Here is an 18,994-nt window from a genome sequence, read left to right as displayed (position 1 = left end):
GGGGGGGGTCTTGGGGGGGTCCCGGCTCAGTCTCCCGGGGGGGGGGGGTCCCAAGTGAGTTTCCTGGGGGGTCTTTGGGGGGGGGGGTGTGGGGTGCTAATGGTGCTGGGGTGTATTGGGGTGCCAGGGTGGTGGGTGCTGGGGTGCCAGGTATTGGGGTGCCCTGGTGCCCAGGGTGTTGGGGTGCCGGGTATTGGGGTGCCGGGTATTGGGGTGCCCGGGGTGTTGGGGTGCCGGGGTATCACGATGCTGACGGTGCTGGGGTGCCCAGAGTGTCGGGGTGTCAGGGTGCCCGGGGTGCTGGTAGTGCTGAAGTTTCGGGGTGCCAGGGGTTTGGGGTGTCGGGGTACTGGTGTGTCAGGACAGAGGGGTGTTGGGGTGCCTGGGCTACCGGGGTCTTGAGCTTTTGGGGTGCCGGGGTTTCGGAGGGGGTGGGGTTTTGGGGGTGCTAGAGTTTCGGGGATTTTGGATTTCGGGGTGCTGGGGTTTGGGGGTGCCAGGCTTTGGGGATACCGGTGTTCAGGGGTTTGGGGGTGCCAGGGGTTTGGGGGGCTCCGTGGTTTCAGGGGTGTCAGGATTTTGGAGATTTTGAACTACCAGGGTTTCGGGGTTCTGGTGTTTCGGGGTCTCTGGGTGCTGAGGTGCCAGAATTTGGGGGTGCCCGTGTTTCAGAGTGCGGGGGGTTTCGGGGTACTGGGTTGCCAAGGTTTGGGGGTGCTGGTTTTGGGGTGCCGAGGTTTTGGGGATCTTGGTGTACTGGGGTGCCAGGGTTTTGGGGTGCCGGGGTTTTGGACTTTCCAGAGTGCGAGGGTTTGGGGTCCTGGTGTTTCGGGGTGCTGGAGTTGGGGGGTTCCGGGGTGCCGGTGTTTGGGGGTGCCGGGGTTTGGGGTTTTCTGGGGTGCCGGGGTTTGGGGGTGCCAGGGTTTCAGACTTTTCAGGGTGCAAGGGTTTGGGGGTGCTGATGTTGGGGGGTGCTGGAGTTGGGGGGCTCGGGGATGCCGGTGTTTGGGGGTGTCGGGGTTCGGAGGTGCCGGGGTCGGGGGGTGCCGTAGTTAGGGAGTTCGGGGGTCCTGGTGTTTGGGGGTGGTGTTGGGGGGTTCCGGGGTTTGGGGGTGTCAGGGGGTTCGGAGGTGCCGTAGTTGGGGGGTTCGGGGGTCCCGGTGTCGGGGGGTGCCGGTGTTGGGGGGTCCCGGTGTCGGGGGGTGCCGGTGTTTGGGGGTGCCGGGGGGTTCGGGGGTGCCGGTGTTGGGGGGTCCCGGTGTCGGGGGGTGCCGGTGTTGGGGGGTGCCGGGGGGTTCGGGGGTGCCGGTGTTGGGGGGTGCCGCTGCGGGGGTTTGTGCGGCCGCGGCCGGGGCTATAAATAGCGGCTGCGGTCAGGCCCCCCCCCGCGGGGCCGGCCCCCTCGCGTGGCCGTGGCGGGGCGGGACGGGCCGGGGCAGCGCTTAAAGCCGCCACCGCCCCCAGCGCCGCCACTCGCCGCCCCCGGCACCGGGAACCGACCCGGGCCCCGCTCCGCACCCCGCTCCACACCCCGCTCCGCACCCCGCGCCGGGAGCCGGGACCCGACTTTGCCCCGGGACCGGGATCCAGCCGGGACCGAGCCGGGACCGAGCCGGGACCGAGCCGGGACACCGGGAACCGGGAGCCTGTTCCAGGCACCGAGCCGGGACCCCCCCTCCCCGCTACGCGGGACCCCGGGGCTGAGAGCCGGGACCCCGTTCCCCCGCACCGGGACCCCCGTACCGGGCACCATCACCGATCCGCCTCACCCACCCGGGACACCGGCACCCACCCGGGACACGGGCGCTGACCCAGGACACCGTCCCCCAGCGCCGGCATCGCCACCGGGACCCCCACCCAGGATACCAGCGCCCACCCAGGACCCCCCACCTCGGGCACCGGGACTGATTTTGGGACACCCACCCCATCGCCGGGACTGAGCCGGGACCCCACCCAGGGACCCCAGGACAACTCCCCCCACCCCCACCCCAGGACCCCCACTGAGGACACCGGGAGTGACCCAGGCCCCTTCCCCCCAGGACCCCAACCCCCAGCCCGGCCTGTGGGACCCCCCCCGCACCCAGCACCCAGCACCCAGCGCCATGAACTCCACGTACGAGCTGCCCACCACGGAGGAGCCGGAGGAGCTCCCGGCCACCGAGAAGGACCTGGCGGAGGACGCTCCCTGGAAGAAGATCCAGCAGAACACCTTCACGCGCTGGTGCAACGAGCACCTCAAGTGCGTTCACAAGCGCATCGGGGACCTGCAGCGGGACCTGAGCGACGGGCTGCGCCTCATCGCGCTGCTGGAGGTGCTCAGCCAGAAGAAAATGGGGCGCAAGTACCACCCGCGCCCCAACTTCCGCCAGATGAAGCTGGAGAACGTCTCGGTGGCCTTGGAGTTCCTGGAGAGGGAACACATCAAGCTGGTCTCCATCGGTGAGTGTGCAAGGAGGGGGGGGGGGGTGGGGTGAGCGTGCGAGGGTTGGGGCGGTGGAGGAGCGGGGATGGGGCTGTGGATGAGCGTGCGAGGGTTGGGGCGGTGGAGGAGCGGGGCTAGGAGCGTGCAAGGGCAGGGGGGTGGAGTTGGGGGTGAGTGTGCAAGGGTAGGGGTGCTGGACAAGTGGGAGCGAGGCTGGGAATAGGAGCGTGCAAGGGTAGGAGTGACGGCGTGGGAATAGGAGCGTGCAAGGGTAGGAGGGTGGAGTGGGGAAGGAGGGTGAGTGTGCAAGGATAGGGGTGATGGGCGAGTGAGGATGAGGCTGAGGATGAGTGTGCAAGGGAAGGAGTGGTGGAGGAGCGGGGTGGGGAACAAGCGTGCAAGGTCAGGGGCAATGGGCAAGTGGGAACGGGGATGAGCGTGCAAGGGTGATGGAGGAGTGGGAATGAGCAATGTGTGTGCGAGGGCAGGGGCGATGGAGGTGTGGGAATGGGGTGAGTGTGCAAGAGCAGGGGCGATGGAGGTGTGGGAATGAGGCTGGCAATGAGCGTGCAAGAGCAGGAGTGATGGACAAGTGGGAATGGGACGAGTGTGCAAGGACTCGTGCCGCGCTGGGCCGGGGGTCTGGGTCACGCATGCAGTCGTGCGAGGGGCCGTGCGAGGCGGGTTGAGGGTCTGGGCCTCGTGCGAAGGGCCGTGCAAGGCCGTGCGGGGGGGTGGGGGCTGCGCTGAGCTCACTCTTGGCTCGGGGGCCGCGTGCCGGTGAGCTCACACTGCGGGGGCACGCTCAGCCCCCGCACGCTCGCCCCTCGCTCGCCCCTCGCACGGGGCCCCAGCGCCCACCCGCCACCCCGACAGCTGCAGGGTGACCTCCCTTGCACGCTCGCGCACGTGTGCACGCGCACGCAGGGTCACGCCCCCTTGCACGCACGCGGCGAATACGCATGTGCCGGGCCCGTGCACGTTCGCGCACGCACGTGTGTGCGCTCCGGCTGTTGCACGCGCACACGCCCGTTTGCACGCTCGCACCCTTCCTCTGCCGGGCTTGTGCACGCGGCCCCACGTTGCACGGGGGGGGGGGGGGGCGGCACGTGCGTGTTGCACGGGGAGCACACACGCGTGTGCACGCACCCCCCCTTGCACACCCAGACCCAGAGGGTGCACGGGGGCGGGGGGAGCTGTGCATCCCTGGGGACCCCCCCGTGTCCCTGCCCCCCCATTCCCGTGTCACCCCCCCGTGCGTGTCCCTGCCCCCCCCCGATGTTGGGGTCCCCCCCCCCGATGTTCCCCTCCCCCCGAGGCCCCAGCAGTGGGGGGGGGGGGGGGGGGGGGGGGCCCCCCGCGGGGTCCCGGCCACATCTGCAGCCCATTTCCTCCCCGAAACGCGATCGCTCGTGGGGGGGTGGGAGTGGGCGTGGGGGAGGGGGGGGGCCCGGCCGCCCGGGTTCGCTCTGCGGCGGGGGGGGGAGGGGCCGGCCGGGGCCTGGCCGCGGGCCGTGGGGGAGGGGGCCGGGATGCCTGGGGGTCCCCTCCCCCCCCCCCCAGCTCCCTGCCTCAGTTTCCCCATCGCGGCGCCCTGCAGGGCCGGGCACCCCCGGGGTGCTGTGGGGGGGGTCAGGGACCCCCAGGGTGCTGGGGGGAGCACAGGGACCCCCAGGGTGCTGTGGGGGGGGACCCCCAGGGTGCTGGGGGGGGGTCAGGGACCCCCAGGGTGCTGTGGGTGGGCACCCCCAGGGTGCTGGGGGGGGTCAGGGACCCCCAGGGTGCTGTGGGTGGGGACCCCCAGGGTGTTGGGGGGGGTCAGGGACCCCCAGGGTGCTGTGGGTGGGCACCCCCAGGGTGCTGGGGGGGGTCAGGGACCCCCAGGGTGCTGTGGGTGGGGACCCCCAGGGTGTTGGGGGGGGTCAGGGACCCCCAGGGTGCTGTGGGTGGGGACCCCCAGGGTGTTGGGGGGGGTCAGGGACCCCCAGGGTGCTGTGGGTGCCCCCCCCCTGCCCTGTCCCGTGGGACATTGGTGCACATCCCCCCCCCCGCACTGCACCACGGGGGGTGGGTGGGTGGGTGTACATGTGTGGGTGGGGGTCAGGGCGTGGGGTGCTACCCCTGGGTGCCACCACCCAGCCGGGGGTCCCCCTTGCCCCCCCCCTCCCCGGGCTGTCCCCCCTGACACCCCCCCGTGTCCGTGTCCCCCCCCGTGTCTGTGCCCCGTGTCCGTGTCGTTCCCCCCCCGTGTCCGTGTCCCCCCCGTGTCCGTGTCCCCCCCGCGTGTCCGTGTCCCCCCCGGTCTCCGTGTCCGTGTCCCCCCCCCGTGTCCGTGTCTGTGTCCCCCCCCCCATGTCCGTGTCCCCCGTCCGTGTCTGTGTCCCCCCCCAATGTCCGTTTCTCATCCCCCCCGTGTCCGTGTCCCCCCCCAATGTCCGTGTCTCGTCCCCCCCGTGTCCACGCCCCCCCGTGTCCGTGCCCCCCCCAATGTCCGTGTCTGTGCCCATCCCCCCCCGTGTCTGTGCCCCCCGTGTCCGTGCCGCCCCCAATGTCCGTGTCCATCCATCCCCCCCCGTGTCCATCCCGTGTCCATCCCCCCCCCGTGTCCCTCCCCTCCCCGTGCCCCCCATGCCCCCCTCGTGCCCGTGCCCCCCCCGTGCCCCCCCCGTGTCCGTGTCCATCCCCCCCCCAATGTCCGTGTCCACCCCCCCCCCAATGTCCGTGTCCATCCCGTGTCCATCCCCCCCCCGTGTCCATCCCTCCGCGTGTCCATCCCCCCCCGTGCCCCCCCCGTGTCCATCCCCCCCCCCGTGCCCGTGTCCCCCCCTGTGTCCATCCCCCCCCAATGTCCGTGTCCCTCCCCCCCCGTGCCCCCCCGTGTCCATCCCCCCCCGTGTCCATCCCCCCCGTGTCCATCCCCCCCCCGTGCCCCCCCGTGCCCGTGTCCCCCCCCGTGTCCATCCCCCCCCAATGTCCGTGTCCATCCCCCCCCGTGCCCGTGTCCCCCCCCGTGTCCATCCCCCCCCAATGTCCGTGTCCCTCCCCCCGCCGTGTCCATCCCCCCCGTGTCCCTCCCCCCCCCCGTGCCCCCCTGTGTCCATCCCCCCCCAATGTCCGTGTCCCTCCCCCCCCGTGCCCCCCCGGGTCCCTCCCCCCCGTGTCCATCCCCCCCGTGTCCCTCCCCCCCCGTGTCCATTCCCCCCGTGTCCATCCCCCCCCGTGCCCCCCCGTGCCCGTGTCCCCCCCCAATGTCCGTGTCCATCCCCCCCCAATGTCCGTGTCCATCCCGTGTCCATCCCGTGTCCATCCCCCCCCCCCGTGCCCGTGTCCCCCCCTGTGTCCATCCCCCCCCAATGTCCGTGTCCCTCCCCCCCCCGTGTCCATCCCCCCCCAATGTCCGTGTCCATCCTGTGTCCATCCCGTGTCCATCCCCCCCCGTGTCCATCCCCCCCCCCGTGCCCGTGTCCCCCCCTGTGTCCATCCCCCCCCAATGTCCGTGTCCCTCCCCCCCGTGTCCATCCCCCCCGTGTCCATCCTGTGTCCATCCCCCCCCGTGTCCCTCCCCCCCCGTGTCCATCCCCCCCGTGTCCATCCTGTGTCCATCCCCCCCCCCGTGTCCCTCCCCCCCGTGTCCCTCCCCCCCGTGTCCCTCCCCCCCCGTGCCCCCCGCAGACAGCAAGGCCATCGTGGACGGGAACCTGAAGCTGATCCTGGGGCTGGTGTGGACGCTGATCCTGCACTACTCCATCTCCATGCCGGTCTGGGAGGAGGAGGAGGAGGGCGGGGGGCGGCAGCAGCAGACCCCCAAGCAGCGCCTGCTGGGCTGGATCCAGCACAAGGTGCCCCAGCTGCCCATCACCAACTTCCACCGGGACTGGCGCGACGGCAAGGCACTGGGAGCACTGGTGGACAACTGCGCCCCGGGTGAGGGGGGCACTGGGGGGACTGGGGGGTACTGGGGGGCACTGGTGGACAACTGCGCCCCGGGTGAGGGGGGACTGGGGGGACTGGGGGGTATTGGGGGGCACTGGTGGACAACTGCGCCCCGGGTGAGGGGGGACTGGGGGGACTGGGGGGCACTGGGAGCACTGGTGGACAACTGCGCCCCGGGTGAGGGGGGCACTGGGGGGACTGGGGGGTACTGGGGGGCACTGGGAGCACTGGTGGACAACTGCGCCCCGGGTGAGGGGGCACTGGGGGGACTGGGGGGCACTGGGAGCACTGGTGGACAACTGCGCCCCGGGTGAGGGGGGACTGGGGGGACTGGGGGGTACTGGGGGGCACTGGGGGGCACTGGTGGACAACTGCGCCCCGGGTGAGGGGGCACTGGGGGGACTGGGGGTACTGGGGGGCACTGGGGGGCACTGGTGGACAACTGCGCCCCGGGTGAGGGGGCACTGGGGGGCACTGGGGGGCACTGGGGGGCACTGGGAGCACTGGTGGACAACTGTGCCCCGGGTGAGGGGGGACTGGGGGGACTGGGGGGTACTGGGGGGCACTGGGAGCACTGGTGGACAACTGCGCCCCGGGTGAGGGGGGACTGGGGGGACTGGGGGGTACTGGGGGGCACTGGGAGCACTGGTGGACAACTGCGCCCCGGGTGAGGGGGGACTGGGGGGACTGGGGGGTACTGGGGGGCACTGGGGGGCACTGGTGGACAACTGCGCCCCGGGTGAGGGGGCACTGGGGGGACTGGGGGGCACTGGTGGACAACTGCGCCCCGGGTGAGGGGGGACTGGGGGTACTGGGGGGCACTGGTGGACAACTGCGCCCCGGGTGAGGGGGCACTGGGGGGACTGGGGGGCACTGGGAGCACTGGTGGACAACTGCGCCCCGGGTGAGGGGGGGACTCGGGGCACTGGGGGGCACTGGGAGCACTGGTGGACAACTGCGCCCCGGGTGAGGGGGCACTGGGAGCACTGGGAGCACTGGGGGGGTTGCTGGGGGCACTGGGGGGCACTGGGGACAAGAGGTAACGGGGCTGGGGAGGGGGCGCTGCCCCCAGAGGTGTGGGGTGCTGCCCCCGGAGGTGGGGGGTGCCCCCCCGTGCCCACCTGACCCCCCCCACTCGTGTCCCCCCCCCCCAGGGCTGTGCCCGGACTGGGAGAGCTGGGACCCGGCGCAGCCGGTGCAGAACGCGCGCGAGGCCATGCAGCAGGCGGACGACTGGCTGGGGGTGCCCCAGGTACGGGGGGGCTGGGGGGCGGCTTTGGGGTGGGGGGGGACAACGAGTCTCGGGGGGGGTGCGGGGAGGGGGTGTCGGGGGGTCCCTGGGCATGGGGGGGGTCTGGAGGTGCAGGGGTGGGGGGGGTCCCTGGGGGTGCTGGGGGGGTTCATAGGGGGTCCCTGAGCTTGGGGGGGTCCCTAGGGGTGGGGGGGGGTCCCTAGTGTGACCCTGGGCATGGGGGGGGGCCCTGGAGCTGCAGGGGGTCCCTGGGGCGTGGGGGTGTCCCTAGGCATGGGGGGGGTCTGGAGGTGCAGGGGTGGGGGGGGGTCCCTGGGCATGGGGGGGGTCTGGAGGTGTGGGGGGGGTCCCTGGGGGTGCTGGGGGGGTCCATAGGGGGTCCCTGAGCTTGGGGGGGTCCCTAGGGGTGGGGGGGGGTCCCTAGTGTGACCCTGGGCATGGGGGGGGGCCCTGGAGCTGCAGGGGGTCCCTGGGGCGTGGGGGTGTCCCTAGGCATGGGGGGGGGGTCTCTGGGGGTGTCAGGGGGGTCCCTGGGGGGTCCCTAGTGTGACCCTGGGCATGGGGGGGGCTCTGGAGCTGCAGGGGGTCCCTGGGGCATGGGGGGGGGGTCCCTGGGGGTGTCACGGGGTCCCCGGGCACAGGGGGGTCCCTGGGTGGGTGGCAGGGGGGTCCCCAGGGTGCCCCCGGGCACAGACCAGCCCCGGGGCGGGTGTCGGGGGTCCCCGTGAGTGCCGGGGGGGGACACCCGGGGGGGGCTGACGGCGCCGGGGTGCCGTGTCCCCGCAGGTGATCGCCCCCGAGGAGATCGTGGACCCCAACGTGGACGAGCACTCGGTCATGACCTACCTGTCCCAGTTCCCCAAGGCCAAGCTCAAACCGGGGGCCCCCCTGCGCGCCCGCCAGCCCCAGCCCACCCGCGCCCGCGCCTACGGGCCCGGTACGGCGGGGGGCACGGGGGGGGCACGGGGGGGGCCATGGGAGGGGGCAGGGGTGACATCGGGGGACGTTGGGGCATGAGGGTGACCCATGGGTGTCATCTCCCACACACACACACCCGGGGACCCCCCCCTTGTGCTCAGGGACACCCCAAGGTGCCCCCCCCCTTCCGTGCCCAGGGACCCCCTGGGACCCCCAGTGTCACCTCCCCACCTCGGGGTGCTCAGGGACCCCCTTGGACCCCCAGGGACACCCCAAGGTCCGTCCCCCCCCCATTCCCAGGGACACCCCAGGGTGTCCCCCCCCCCATTCCCAGGGACCCCTTTGGACCCTCAGGCTGTGTCGTCCCCCCATGCCCAGGGACCCCCAGGGCCCCCCCATTCCCAGGGACCCCTTTGGACCCCCAGGGTGTCGTCCCCCCCCCATGCCCAGGGACCCCCAGGGCCCCCCCCACCTCCAGGAGCCACCTGGAGCTCCCAAGTGATGGGGGCTGGGGGGGTCCCAGGGGCTGGGTGCCCACCATGGGGTGCTGTGGGGGGGCACCCTGACCCCCCCCCCCCCGGGGCACCCTGACCCCCCCCCCCCGCAGGCATCGAGCCGCAGGGGAACGTGGTGCTGCAGCCGGCGCAGTTCACGGTGGAGACCCTCGAGGCGGGGGTGGGCGAGGTCCTGGTCTACGTGGAGGACCCCGAGGGTCACACCGAGGAGGTACGGGGGGCACCCACCCCCCCACCCACCCCCCCACGACGGGGGGGCGTCTGTCTGTCTGTCTGTGTCCCCCCGTCTCTCCGTGTCACACACACCCCCCCCCCGTTTTTGGGGTGTCCCCTCCAGGCCAAGGTGGTCCCCAACAACGACAAGAAGCGGACGTACAGCGTCACCTACGTGCCCAAGGTCGGGGGGCTGCACAAGGTGAGCACCCACAGCCCCCCCCCCCCACCTCGGGGTGCTGGGTGCCCCCCCCCGCCCCTGGGATGTGGGGGGCACTCGGCACAGAGGGGCGCTGGGGGTCCCCAGGGTGGCACAAGGGTCCCCAGGGGGTCCCAAGGGTCCCCGGGGGGGTCGGTCGGTGGCGGTGGGTGACGTGGCCACCCCTGACCCCCCGTCCCGTCCCCCCCCCGCAGGTGACGGTGCTGTTCGCGGGGCAGAACATCGACAAGAGCCCCTTCGGCGTCAACGTGGCCATGGCGCTGGGGGACGCCAACAAGGTGACGGCGCGTGGCCCCGGCCTGGAGCCCGTCGGCAACGTGGCCGGCAAGCCCACCTACTTCGACATCTACACCGCAGGTGGGCCACGGCGGCCACCGCGCGCGGCGGGGGGAGGTCACTGCTCCGGGGAGCTGTGGGCGCGTGGTGGCGCTGAGGTGTGACGTGGCCATGGCGGTGTCTTCGTGGTGGCATGGCCGTGGCATGGCCCGGTGGCTCTGGGGACACGTTCTCGTGGTGGCATGGCCATGGCGGTGTTGGGTGGCTCTGGACACGTGTCCTCATGGTGGCACAGCCATGGCCACGGTGGTGGTGGGTGGCTCTGGGGACACGTTCTCATGGTGGCATGGCCATGGCATGGCTGGGTGGCTCTGGTGCCATGTTCTCATGGTGGCACGGCCATGGTGGCTTTGGAGATCTGGCCTCATGGTGGCACAGCCATGGCCATGGTGGTGTTGGGTGGCTCTGGTACCATGTTCTCATGGTGGCACGGCCATGGCCATGGTGTGGTTGGGTGGCTCTGGACACGTGTCCTCATGGTGGCATGGCCACGGTGGTGTTGGGTGGCTCTGGTGCCATGTTCTCATGGTGGCACGGCCATGGCATGGCTGGGTGGCACTGAGGCCACATCCCCGTGGTGGCACAGCCATGGTGGTGTTGGGTGGCTCTGGGGCCATGTCCTCTTGGTGGCATGGCCATGGCATGGCCAAGTGACACTGAGCCCATGTCCTTGCCCTGGCTTGGCTAGGTAATCCTCACCACGTCATGGCCTGGTGGCCCTGGGGTCATGTCCTTGCTGTGACATGGCCAAAGGACACCAAGGTGTGGCACAGCCGCGTGGCTCTGGGGCCACGTCCTCATGGTGGCACGGCCATGGTGGCATTGGGTGGCACGGGGACCATGTTCTCATGGTGGCATGGCCATGGCATGGCCTGCTGGCACTGAGACTACGTCCTCATGGTGGCATGGCCATGGCGTGGTTGGGTGGCTCTGGGGCCGCGTCCTCTTGGTGGCACGGCCATGGTGGTGCTGGGTGGCACGGGGACCATGTTCTCATGGTGGCATGGCCATGGTGGTGCTGGGTGGCACGGGGACCATGTTCTCATGGTGGCACGGCCGTGGCATGGTTGGGTGGCTCTGGGGCCATGTTCTCATGGTGGCACAGCCATGGCGTGGTTGGGTGGCTCTGGGGCCATGTTCTCATGGTGGCACGGCCGTGGCGTGGTTGGGTGGCTCTGGGGCCATGTTCTCATGGTGGCACAGCCATGGCGTGGTTGGGTGGCTCTGGGGCCACGTTCTCATGGTGGCACGGCCGTGGCGTGGCCATGGTGACGCTCAACCCATGTCCTCGCGGTGGCAGGGGCCGGCCCGGGCGACGTGGGGGTGGTGATCGTGGACCCCCAGGGCCGGCGGGACACGGTGGAGGTGATGCTGGAGGACAAGGGGGACAACATCTACCGCTGCACCTACCGGCCCGTCCTGGAGGGGCCACACACCGTCTGCGTCACCTACGCCGGCGCCCAGATCCCCAAGAGCCCCTTCGCCGTCAACGTGGCTGAAGGTGACACCCTGTCCCGGGGGGGGGGGGTCCCGCCCTGGCCCTGTGGCACCCGTGGGTGCCCGTGGTGGCCCCATGGCTCCTGTCAGTTCCTCAGGTGTCCCCATGGCACCCATGGGTGCCCGTGGTGGCCCCAAGGGTTGTCCCGTGTCACCCTTGCACCCCCCAGGGTGTCCCCCTGTCCGTCCCCCCCCCCCCGTGCCCGCAGTGTCCCCGGGGTGCCCCTGTGACACCCGCCAGTCCCGGGGTGCCCCCACGGGTCCCTTCTGTGCCCGGGTGTCCCTGTAGCACCCTTACATTTCTGGGGACCCCGTGGCACCCCTCTGTGCCTGGGGTGTCCCCAGGGTGCCCCCACAGCACCCTTATGCCCCTGGGGACCCCACGTCCCCTCCCTGTCCCCAAGGTGTCCCCATGGGTCCCCCATGTCCCCGGGGTGTCACCCCCACAGCACCCTTAGCACCCATGGCACCCCTCATATCCCCCAGGTGCCCCCATGGGTCCCTCATGTCCCAAGGGTGCCCCCCATAGCACCCTTATACGCCCCAGGGTGTCCCCAGGGTGCCCCCATGTCCCCAGGGTGTCCCCAGGGTGCCCCCACAGCACCCTCAGCACCCACAGCACCCTTATGCCCCTGGGGACCCCATGTCCATCCCCCACCCCCACCCCAGCACCCCTAAACCCTTCCCTGGGGCACCCAGCCCCCCCCCATCTCCCCTGGGGGGTGCTCGGGGTGCTGTGGGTGCTGGGGGTGCTGAGGAGGGTGCTGAGGAGGGTGCTGAGGAGGGTGCTGAGGAGGGTGCTGAGGAGGGTGCTGGGGGTGCTGAGGGGGGTGCTGAGGGTGCTGGGGGTGCTGTGGGTGCTGAGGGGGGTGCTGAGGGTGCTGGGGGTGCTGAGGGGGATGCTGAGGGTGCTGGGGGTGCTGAGGGGGGTGCTGAGGAGGGTGCTAGGGGTGCTGAGGAGGGTGCTGTGGGTGCTGTGGGTGCTGAGGAGGGTGCTGTGGGTGCTGAGGAGGGTGCTGGGGGTGCTGGGGGTGCTGAGGAGGGTGCTGTGCCGGCAGCGTGCACCCCGTCGGCGTGCCGGGCCACGGGCCGGGGGCTGCAGCCCAAGGGCGTGCGGGTGCAGGAGGTGGCCGACTTCAGGGTGCTCACCAAGGGTGCTGGCACCGGGGACCTGCGCGTGCTCCTCAAGGGGCCCAGTGAGTGTGCAAGGGGGCGTGCAAGGGGGGGGGAGGGGGCAAGGGTGCGGGGGAAAGGCTGTGGGGGCAAGGGTGGGTGTGCAAGGGTGTGGGGGCAAGGGTGGGGGTGTGCAAGGGTGCGGGGGCGTGCAAGGGGGGGCGTGCAAGGGGGGATGTGGGGGAAGGGTGCAGGGGCAAGGCCATGGGTGCAAGGGTGGGCGTGCAAGGGTGTGGGGGCAAGGGTGGGGGTGTGCAAGGGGTGGGCGTGTAAGGGTGCAGGGGTGTGCAAGAGTGCGGGGGGCGTGCAAGGGTGGGAGCGCAAGAGTGCGGGGGCGAGGGGGGGGGCGTGCAAGGGAGCGTGCAAGGGGGGTGTGCGTGGGTGACTGCTGCCCCCTCCTGGGAGAGCAGCCCGGGTGGGTGGGGGGGTCCCATGGGTGGGGGGGTCCCATGGGTGGGGGTTAAGTGGTTTGGGGGGGGGGTGGGGTCCCACGGCTGTGGGGGGGTCCCAGGGTGGGGGTGCGTGGGTGCCAATGAGGGGGCGCCCCCCACTTGTGCCCCCCCCCCCCCCCCCCCGTGTCGCAGAGGGCACGGAGGAGCCGGTGTCGGTGCGGGACGCGGGTGACGGCGTCTACGAGTGCGAGTATCGCCCGGCCGTGCCCGGCAAGTACCAGGTGGCCATCACCTGGGGGGGCTACGCCATCCCACGCAGGTCAGCTGACACCCCCACCCGTGGGACACACCCCCCCTTGCACCCACACACACCCCCCCCTTGCACCCACACCCCCCTTTTCTCCCAGGAGCCCGGAGGGGACGGGGAGGGGGGGGGGCAGACGCGGGGGGTTCCCCCCCGCGTCTGCCCCCCCCCCTCCCCGTCCCCTCCGGGCTCCTGGGATGAGTGTGAGTGGGTGTGCAAGGGGGGGGGTGAGAGGGGGTGGGAAGGGAGGAGTGGGGACGGGGGGGGTGCGTGGTGTGGGGAGGGGGTGCAAGGAGGTGTGCTTGGGGGCGTGTAAGGGATGGGGTGGGCGTGCAAGGAGGTGTGGGTGTGCAAGGAGGTGTGTGTGACGGGGGAGTGTGGAAGGCACGTGGAGGGTGTGTGAGGGGCGTGCAAGGAGGTGGGCATGTGGGGGTTGTGCAAGGGATGGGGAGGGTGTGCAAGGAGGTGGGCATCTGGGGTTTGTGTGTGAGGGGTGTGCAAGGAGGTGTGTGTGGGGGGGGTGCGTGCAAAGTAGATGCAAGGCACATGGAGGGCGTGCAAAGGAGTGTGCATGCGGGAGGCGTGCAAGGTACATGGAGGGTGTGCGAGGGGCGTGCAAGGAGGTGTGTGGGGGGGGTGCGTGAGGGGTGTGCAAGGCACATGGAGGGCGTGCGAGGGGCGTGCACGTTGCGCAAGGGCTGTGCGAGGGGGCATGTGCATGAGCGGTGCGCACGGCGCGTGCAAGGCGGAGGGCGGGTGCGCGAAGGGGCGTGCAAGGAGAGCGCGAGGGGGCGGAACACCAAGGGGGGGGCAGGGGGCGGGCGTGCGAGGGGCGTGCGAGGGGCGTGCGAGGCGCGTGCTGAGGCGGCGTGGCAGCCCCTTCGAGGTGCAGGTGGCGGCGGCGCCGGGCGTGCAGAAGGTGCGGGCCTGGGGGCCGGGGCTGGTGGGCGGCGTGGTGGGCCGGGCGGCCAGCTTCGTGGTGGAGGCCATCGGCACCGAAGTGGGGACCCTGGGTGAGCCGGGGGGGGGGGGGGGGGGGGGGACACGGGGACACAGCGTGGGGGGGACGTGGGGGGGGAGGGGGCACCATGGTGGGGACGTGGGGGTGGTGAAGGTGGCACCATGGTGGGGGTGGAGGAGGGGGACATCGTGGTGGGGATGGAGGGGGACGGAGGGATGGCACCGTGGTGGGGACGTGGGGATGGAAGGGGGACACCAGGATGTTGGGGTGGAGGGGGGCACCGTGGTGGGGACGTGGGGGTGGAAGGGGGACACCAGGACGTGGGGGTGGAGGGGGGACACCAGGACGTGGGGGTGGTGAAGGTGGCACCATGGTGGGGGTGGAGGGGGGACATCGTGGTGGGGACGTGGGCATGGAGGGGGACACCAGGACGTGGGGACACCAGGACGTGGGGGTGGAGGGGGGACACCAGGACATGGGGACACCAGGATGTTGGGACAGAGGGATGGCACCATGGTGGGGACGTGGGGATGGAAGGGGGACACCAGGACGTGGGGACACCAGGACATGGGGACAGAGGGATGGCACCATGGTGGGGACATGGGGATGGTGAAGGTGGCACCATGGTGGGGATGGAAGGGGGACACCAGGACGTGGGGGTGGAGGGGGGACACCAGGACGTGGGGACACCAGGATGTGGGGGTGGAGGGGGGACACTGGTGGGGACAGAGGGGATGGCACCATGGTGGGGACATGGGGGTGGAAGGGGGACACCAGGACGTGGGGACACCAGGACGTGGGGACACCAGGATGTTGGGACAGAGGGGATGGCACCATGGTGGGGACGTGGGGGTGGTGAAGGTGGCACCATGGTGGGGGTGGAGGGGGGACATCGTGGTGGGGACGTGGGCATGGAGGGGGACACCAGGACGTGGGGACACCAGGATGTGGGGGTGGAGGGTGGACACTGGTGGGGACAGAGGGGATGGCACCGTGGTGGGGACGTGGGGATGGAAGGGGGACACCAGGACATGGGGGTGGAGGGGGGACACCAGGACGTGGGGACACCAGGATGTTGGGACAGAGGGATGGCACCATGGTGGGGATGTGGGGATGGAAGGGGGACACCAGGACGTGGGGATGGAGGGGGGACACCAGGACATGGGGACACCAGGATGTGGGGGTGGAGGGGGGCACCATGGTGGGGACGTGGGGATGGTGAAGGTGGCACCATGGTGGGGGTGGAAGGGGGACACCAGGACGTGGGGGTGGAGGGGGGACACCAGGACATGGGGACACCAGGACATGGGGATGGAGGGGGGACACTGGTGGGGACGGAGGGGATGGCACCGTGGTGGGGACGTGGGCACAGAGGGGCGACACCATGGTGGGGACGTGGGGATGGAGAGGGGACACTGTGGTGGGGACGGGGAGATGGAAGGGGGGCACCATGGTGGGGACGTGGGGACAGAGGGGGGCTGCCAGGGCATGGGCGTGGAGGGGGGACGGCGTGGGGGGGACGTGGGGATGGAGTTGGGGACACCAGGATGTGGGGATGGAGGGGGGACACCGTGGTGGGGACGTGGGGATGGAGTGGGGGACACCAGGACGTGGGGATGGAGTTGGGGACACCGTGGTGGGGACGCGGGCAGGGTGCTGGGCCCCCGTGGTGACGCAGTGGGGGGTGTGTGTGTGTGTCCCCCTTGTCCCCCCCAGGGTTCTCCATCGAGGGCCCGTCCCAGGCCAAGATCGAGTGTGACGACAAGGGCGACGGCTCGTGCGACGTGCGGTACTGGCCCACCGAGGCGGGGGAGTACGCCGTGCACGTGGTGTGCGACGACGAGGACATCAAGGACAGCCCCTTCATCGCACACATCCTGCCCGCCCCCGCCGACTCCTGCCCCGAGAAGGTGCCGCCCCACTGTGCCCCATAGCGCCCCGCTGCGCCCCATAGCACCCCGCTGCGCCCCATAGCACCCCGCTGTGCCCCATAGCACCCCGCTGCGCCCCATAGCACCCAGCTGCGCCCCACTGCACCCCACTGTGCCCCATAGCACCCCATAGCACCCCACTGTGCCCCATAGCACCCCGCTGCGCCCCATAGCACCCTGCTGTGCCCCATAGCACCCCACTGTGCCCCATAGCACCCCATAGCACCCCGCTGTGCCCCATAGCACCCCGCTGTGCCCCATAGCGCCCCACTGCGCCCCGCTGTGCCCCATAGCACCCCGCTGTGCCCCATAGCACCCCATAGCGCCCCGCTGTGCCCCATAGCGCCCCACTGCGCCCCATAGCGCCCCGCTGTGCCCCATAGCACCCCGCTGTGCCCCATAGCGCCCCACTGCGCCCCACTGCGCCCCATAGCACCCCGCTGTGCCCCATAGCACCCCATAGCACCCCGCTGTGCCCCATAGCACCCCGCTGTGCCCCATAGCACCCCACTGTGCCCCATAGCGCCCCACTGCGCCCCACTGTGCCCCATAGCACCCCGCTGCGCCCCATAGCGCCCCATAGCACCCTGCTGCGCCCCATAGCGCCCCGCTGTGCCCCATAGCGCCCTGCTGTGCCCCATAGCACCCCATAGCACCCCGCTGTGCCCCATAGCGCCCCACTGTGCCCCATAGCAGCCCATAGCACCCCGCTGTGCCCCATAGCGCCCCATAGCACCCCATAGCAGCCCATAGCACCCCGCTGCACCCCATAGCACCCCGCTGTGCCCCATAGCACCCCACTGCACCCCATACAACCCCATAGCACCCCACTGCGCCCCATACAACCCCATAGCACCCCACTGTGCCCCATAGCGCCCCATAGCACCCCGCATGGCCCCATAGCACCTTCTTGTGCCCTGTAGCACCCCACTGCGCCCCATAGCACCCTGTTGTGCTCCAGAGCACCCCATTACCCCCTGCCATGCCCCATAGCACCCCCCTGTGCCCCATAGCACCCCACTGCGCCCCATAGCACCCCATAGCACCCTTCTGTGCCCCATTGCGCCCCACTGCACCCCATTCTGCCCCCCACCCGCCGTCCCCTGTCCCCGGCACAGACCGCGCTGGCACCCTCTGTGCCCATGGGCATGGCACCCTGTCCAGGCACCCCCCGCACCCATGGGTGCTGCTCCCTGTCTTTGCACCCATGGGTGCTCCCCCCCCATCTTTGCACCCCCATGCGCTGCTCTCCCTCCCCTCCCCCTCCACCCCATGGGTGCTGGGGGTGCCGGCGCAGCCCTGACCGCCCCCCACCCTCACCCCCACCCATAGGTGAAGGCCTTTGGGCCGGGGCTGGAGCCCACCGGCTGCATCGTGGAGCGGCCGGCAGAGTTCACCATCGACACCCGCGGCGCTGGCAAGGGGCCCCTCAAGCTCTATGCCCAGGTAGGGCACCCTTGGGTGCCACTCGCCACCATTGGCTGCTGTTGGGCGCCATTGGCCACCGTCAAGTGCCACTGGCCGCCATTGGCCACCGTTGGGCACCATTGACCGCCGTTGGCCACTGTTGGCTGCCATTGGGCGCCGTTGGGCACCCTTGGGCGCCATTGGGCGCCATTGGGCACCATTGGGTGCCGTTGGCCACCGTTGAGTGCCATTGGCAGCTGTTGGGCACCATTGGGTGCCATTGGCCACTGTTGGGCACCATTGACCGCTGTTGGGCACCACTGGGCACCATTGGGTGCCATTGGGTACTGTTGGCCATCGTTGAGTGCCATTGAGTGCTGTTGGGCACCGCTGGGTGCCAATGGGTGCCGTTGGCTACTGTTGGGCACCCTTGGGTGCCATTGGGCGCCATTGGGCACCATTGGGTGCCGTTGGCCACCGTTGAGTGCCATTGGCCGCTGTTGGGCACCATTGGGTGCCATTGGCCGCTGTTGGGCACCATTGGGTGCCATTGGCCGCTGTTGGGCACCATTGACCGCTGTTGGGCACCACTGGGCACTGTTGGCCATCGTTGAGTGCCATTGAGTGCTGTTGGGCACCGTTGGGTGCCAATGGGTGCCGTTGGCTACTGTTGGGCACCCTTGGGTGCCATTGGGCGCCATTGGGCACCATTGGGTGCCGTTGGCCACCGTTGAGTGCCATTGGCCGCTGTTGGGCACCATTGGGTGCCATTGGCCGCTGTTGGGCACCATTGACCGCTGTTGGGCACCATTGGGCACCATTGGGTGCCGTTGGGTACTGTTGGCCATCGTTGAGTGCTGTTGGGCACCGTTGGGTGCCAATGGGTGCCGTTGGGTGCCGCGGGTCCCCTCACCCCCTCCCCGGTGCCCGCAGGATGCCGAGGGCTGCCCCATCGACATCAAGGTGAAGGACAACGGGGACGGCACCTACCACTGCGTCTACGTGCCCACCAAGGCCATCAAGCACACCATCATCGTCACCTGGGGGGGCGTCACCACCCCCCGCAGCCCCTTCCGCGTGGGTGCCATGGGGCGCTGGGGTGGCCGCGGGGTGCTGGGCATGGAGGTGGGGGGGTCCCAGGTCTACGGGGTGCTGGGGTGGGGATCCCATGGGCGATAGAGGTGGGGTGCCAGGGTGGGGCTGAGGGTCCCAGACCCATGGGGTGCTGGGCGGGGTGATGGGGCGCGTGGGTTATGTGGGTGCCAGGTTACGGGGTGCCTGGGCACGGGGGGGGGGTCCTGGCACCCCGGGGTGCCCACTGGGTGACGCTCCCCGTGCCCGTAGGTGAACGTTGGCGAGGGCAGCCACCCCGGCAAGGTGAAGGTCTACGGGCCGGGCGTGGAGAAGACGGGGCTGAAGGCCAACGAGCCCACCTACTTCACCGTCGACTGCAGCGAGGCCGGGCAGGGTGGGTACCCACTGTGGGTGGGGGGCGCCCGTGGGGACCCCTCTGTGGGTGT

The 18,994-nt window shown here is 71.0% G+C and overlaps 1 protein-coding gene across 3 annotated transcripts in view; it reads left to right on the top strand.

The window, feature by feature from the left end:
- The first annotated feature begins 1,606 nt into the window (after positions 1-1,606).
- The window catches only part of FLNC (filamin C), a 48,879-nt gene continuing 31,491 nt past the window's right edge, over positions 1,607-18,994 (top strand). The window contains exons 1-15 of one of the 3 annotated variants that reach the window (XM_054813083.1): positions 1,607-2,439; positions 6,095-6,346; positions 7,510-7,607; positions 8,394-8,544; positions 9,133-9,251; positions 9,378-9,455; positions 9,668-9,830; positions 11,110-11,310; positions 12,365-12,502; positions 13,064-13,190; positions 14,052-14,188; positions 15,853-16,046; positions 17,400-17,513; positions 18,408-18,551; positions 18,819-18,942. In XM_054813083.1, the coding sequence (XP_054669058.1) occupies positions 2,103-2,439; positions 6,095-6,346; positions 7,510-7,607; positions 8,394-8,544; positions 9,133-9,251; positions 9,378-9,455; positions 9,668-9,830; positions 11,110-11,310; positions 12,365-12,502; positions 13,064-13,190; positions 14,052-14,188; positions 15,853-16,046; positions 17,400-17,513; positions 18,408-18,551; positions 18,819-18,942 (2,377 nt within the window). In that variant the 5' untranslated portion in view covers positions 1,607-2,102. The remainder of the gene's footprint in view (positions 2,440-6,094; positions 6,347-7,509; positions 7,608-8,393; positions 8,545-9,132; positions 9,252-9,377; positions 9,456-9,667; positions 9,831-11,109; positions 11,311-12,364; positions 12,503-13,063; positions 13,191-14,051; positions 14,189-15,852; positions 16,047-17,399; positions 17,514-18,407; positions 18,552-18,818; positions 18,943-18,994) is intronic. The other 2 variants (XM_054813074.1, XM_054813093.1) reach the window with 2 other exon arrangements.

The sequence above is a fragment of the Grus americana genome, chromosome 1 (genome assembly GCF_028858705.1).
Source record: "Grus americana isolate bGruAme1 chromosome 1, bGruAme1.mat, whole genome shotgun sequence".
In the NCBI taxonomy this organism is placed as follows: Eukaryota; Metazoa; Chordata; class Aves; order Gruiformes; family Gruidae; genus Grus; species Grus americana.
The sequence above is the reverse complement of the archived record's forward strand: the minus strand, read 5'-3'. Positions and strand labels throughout refer to the sequence as shown.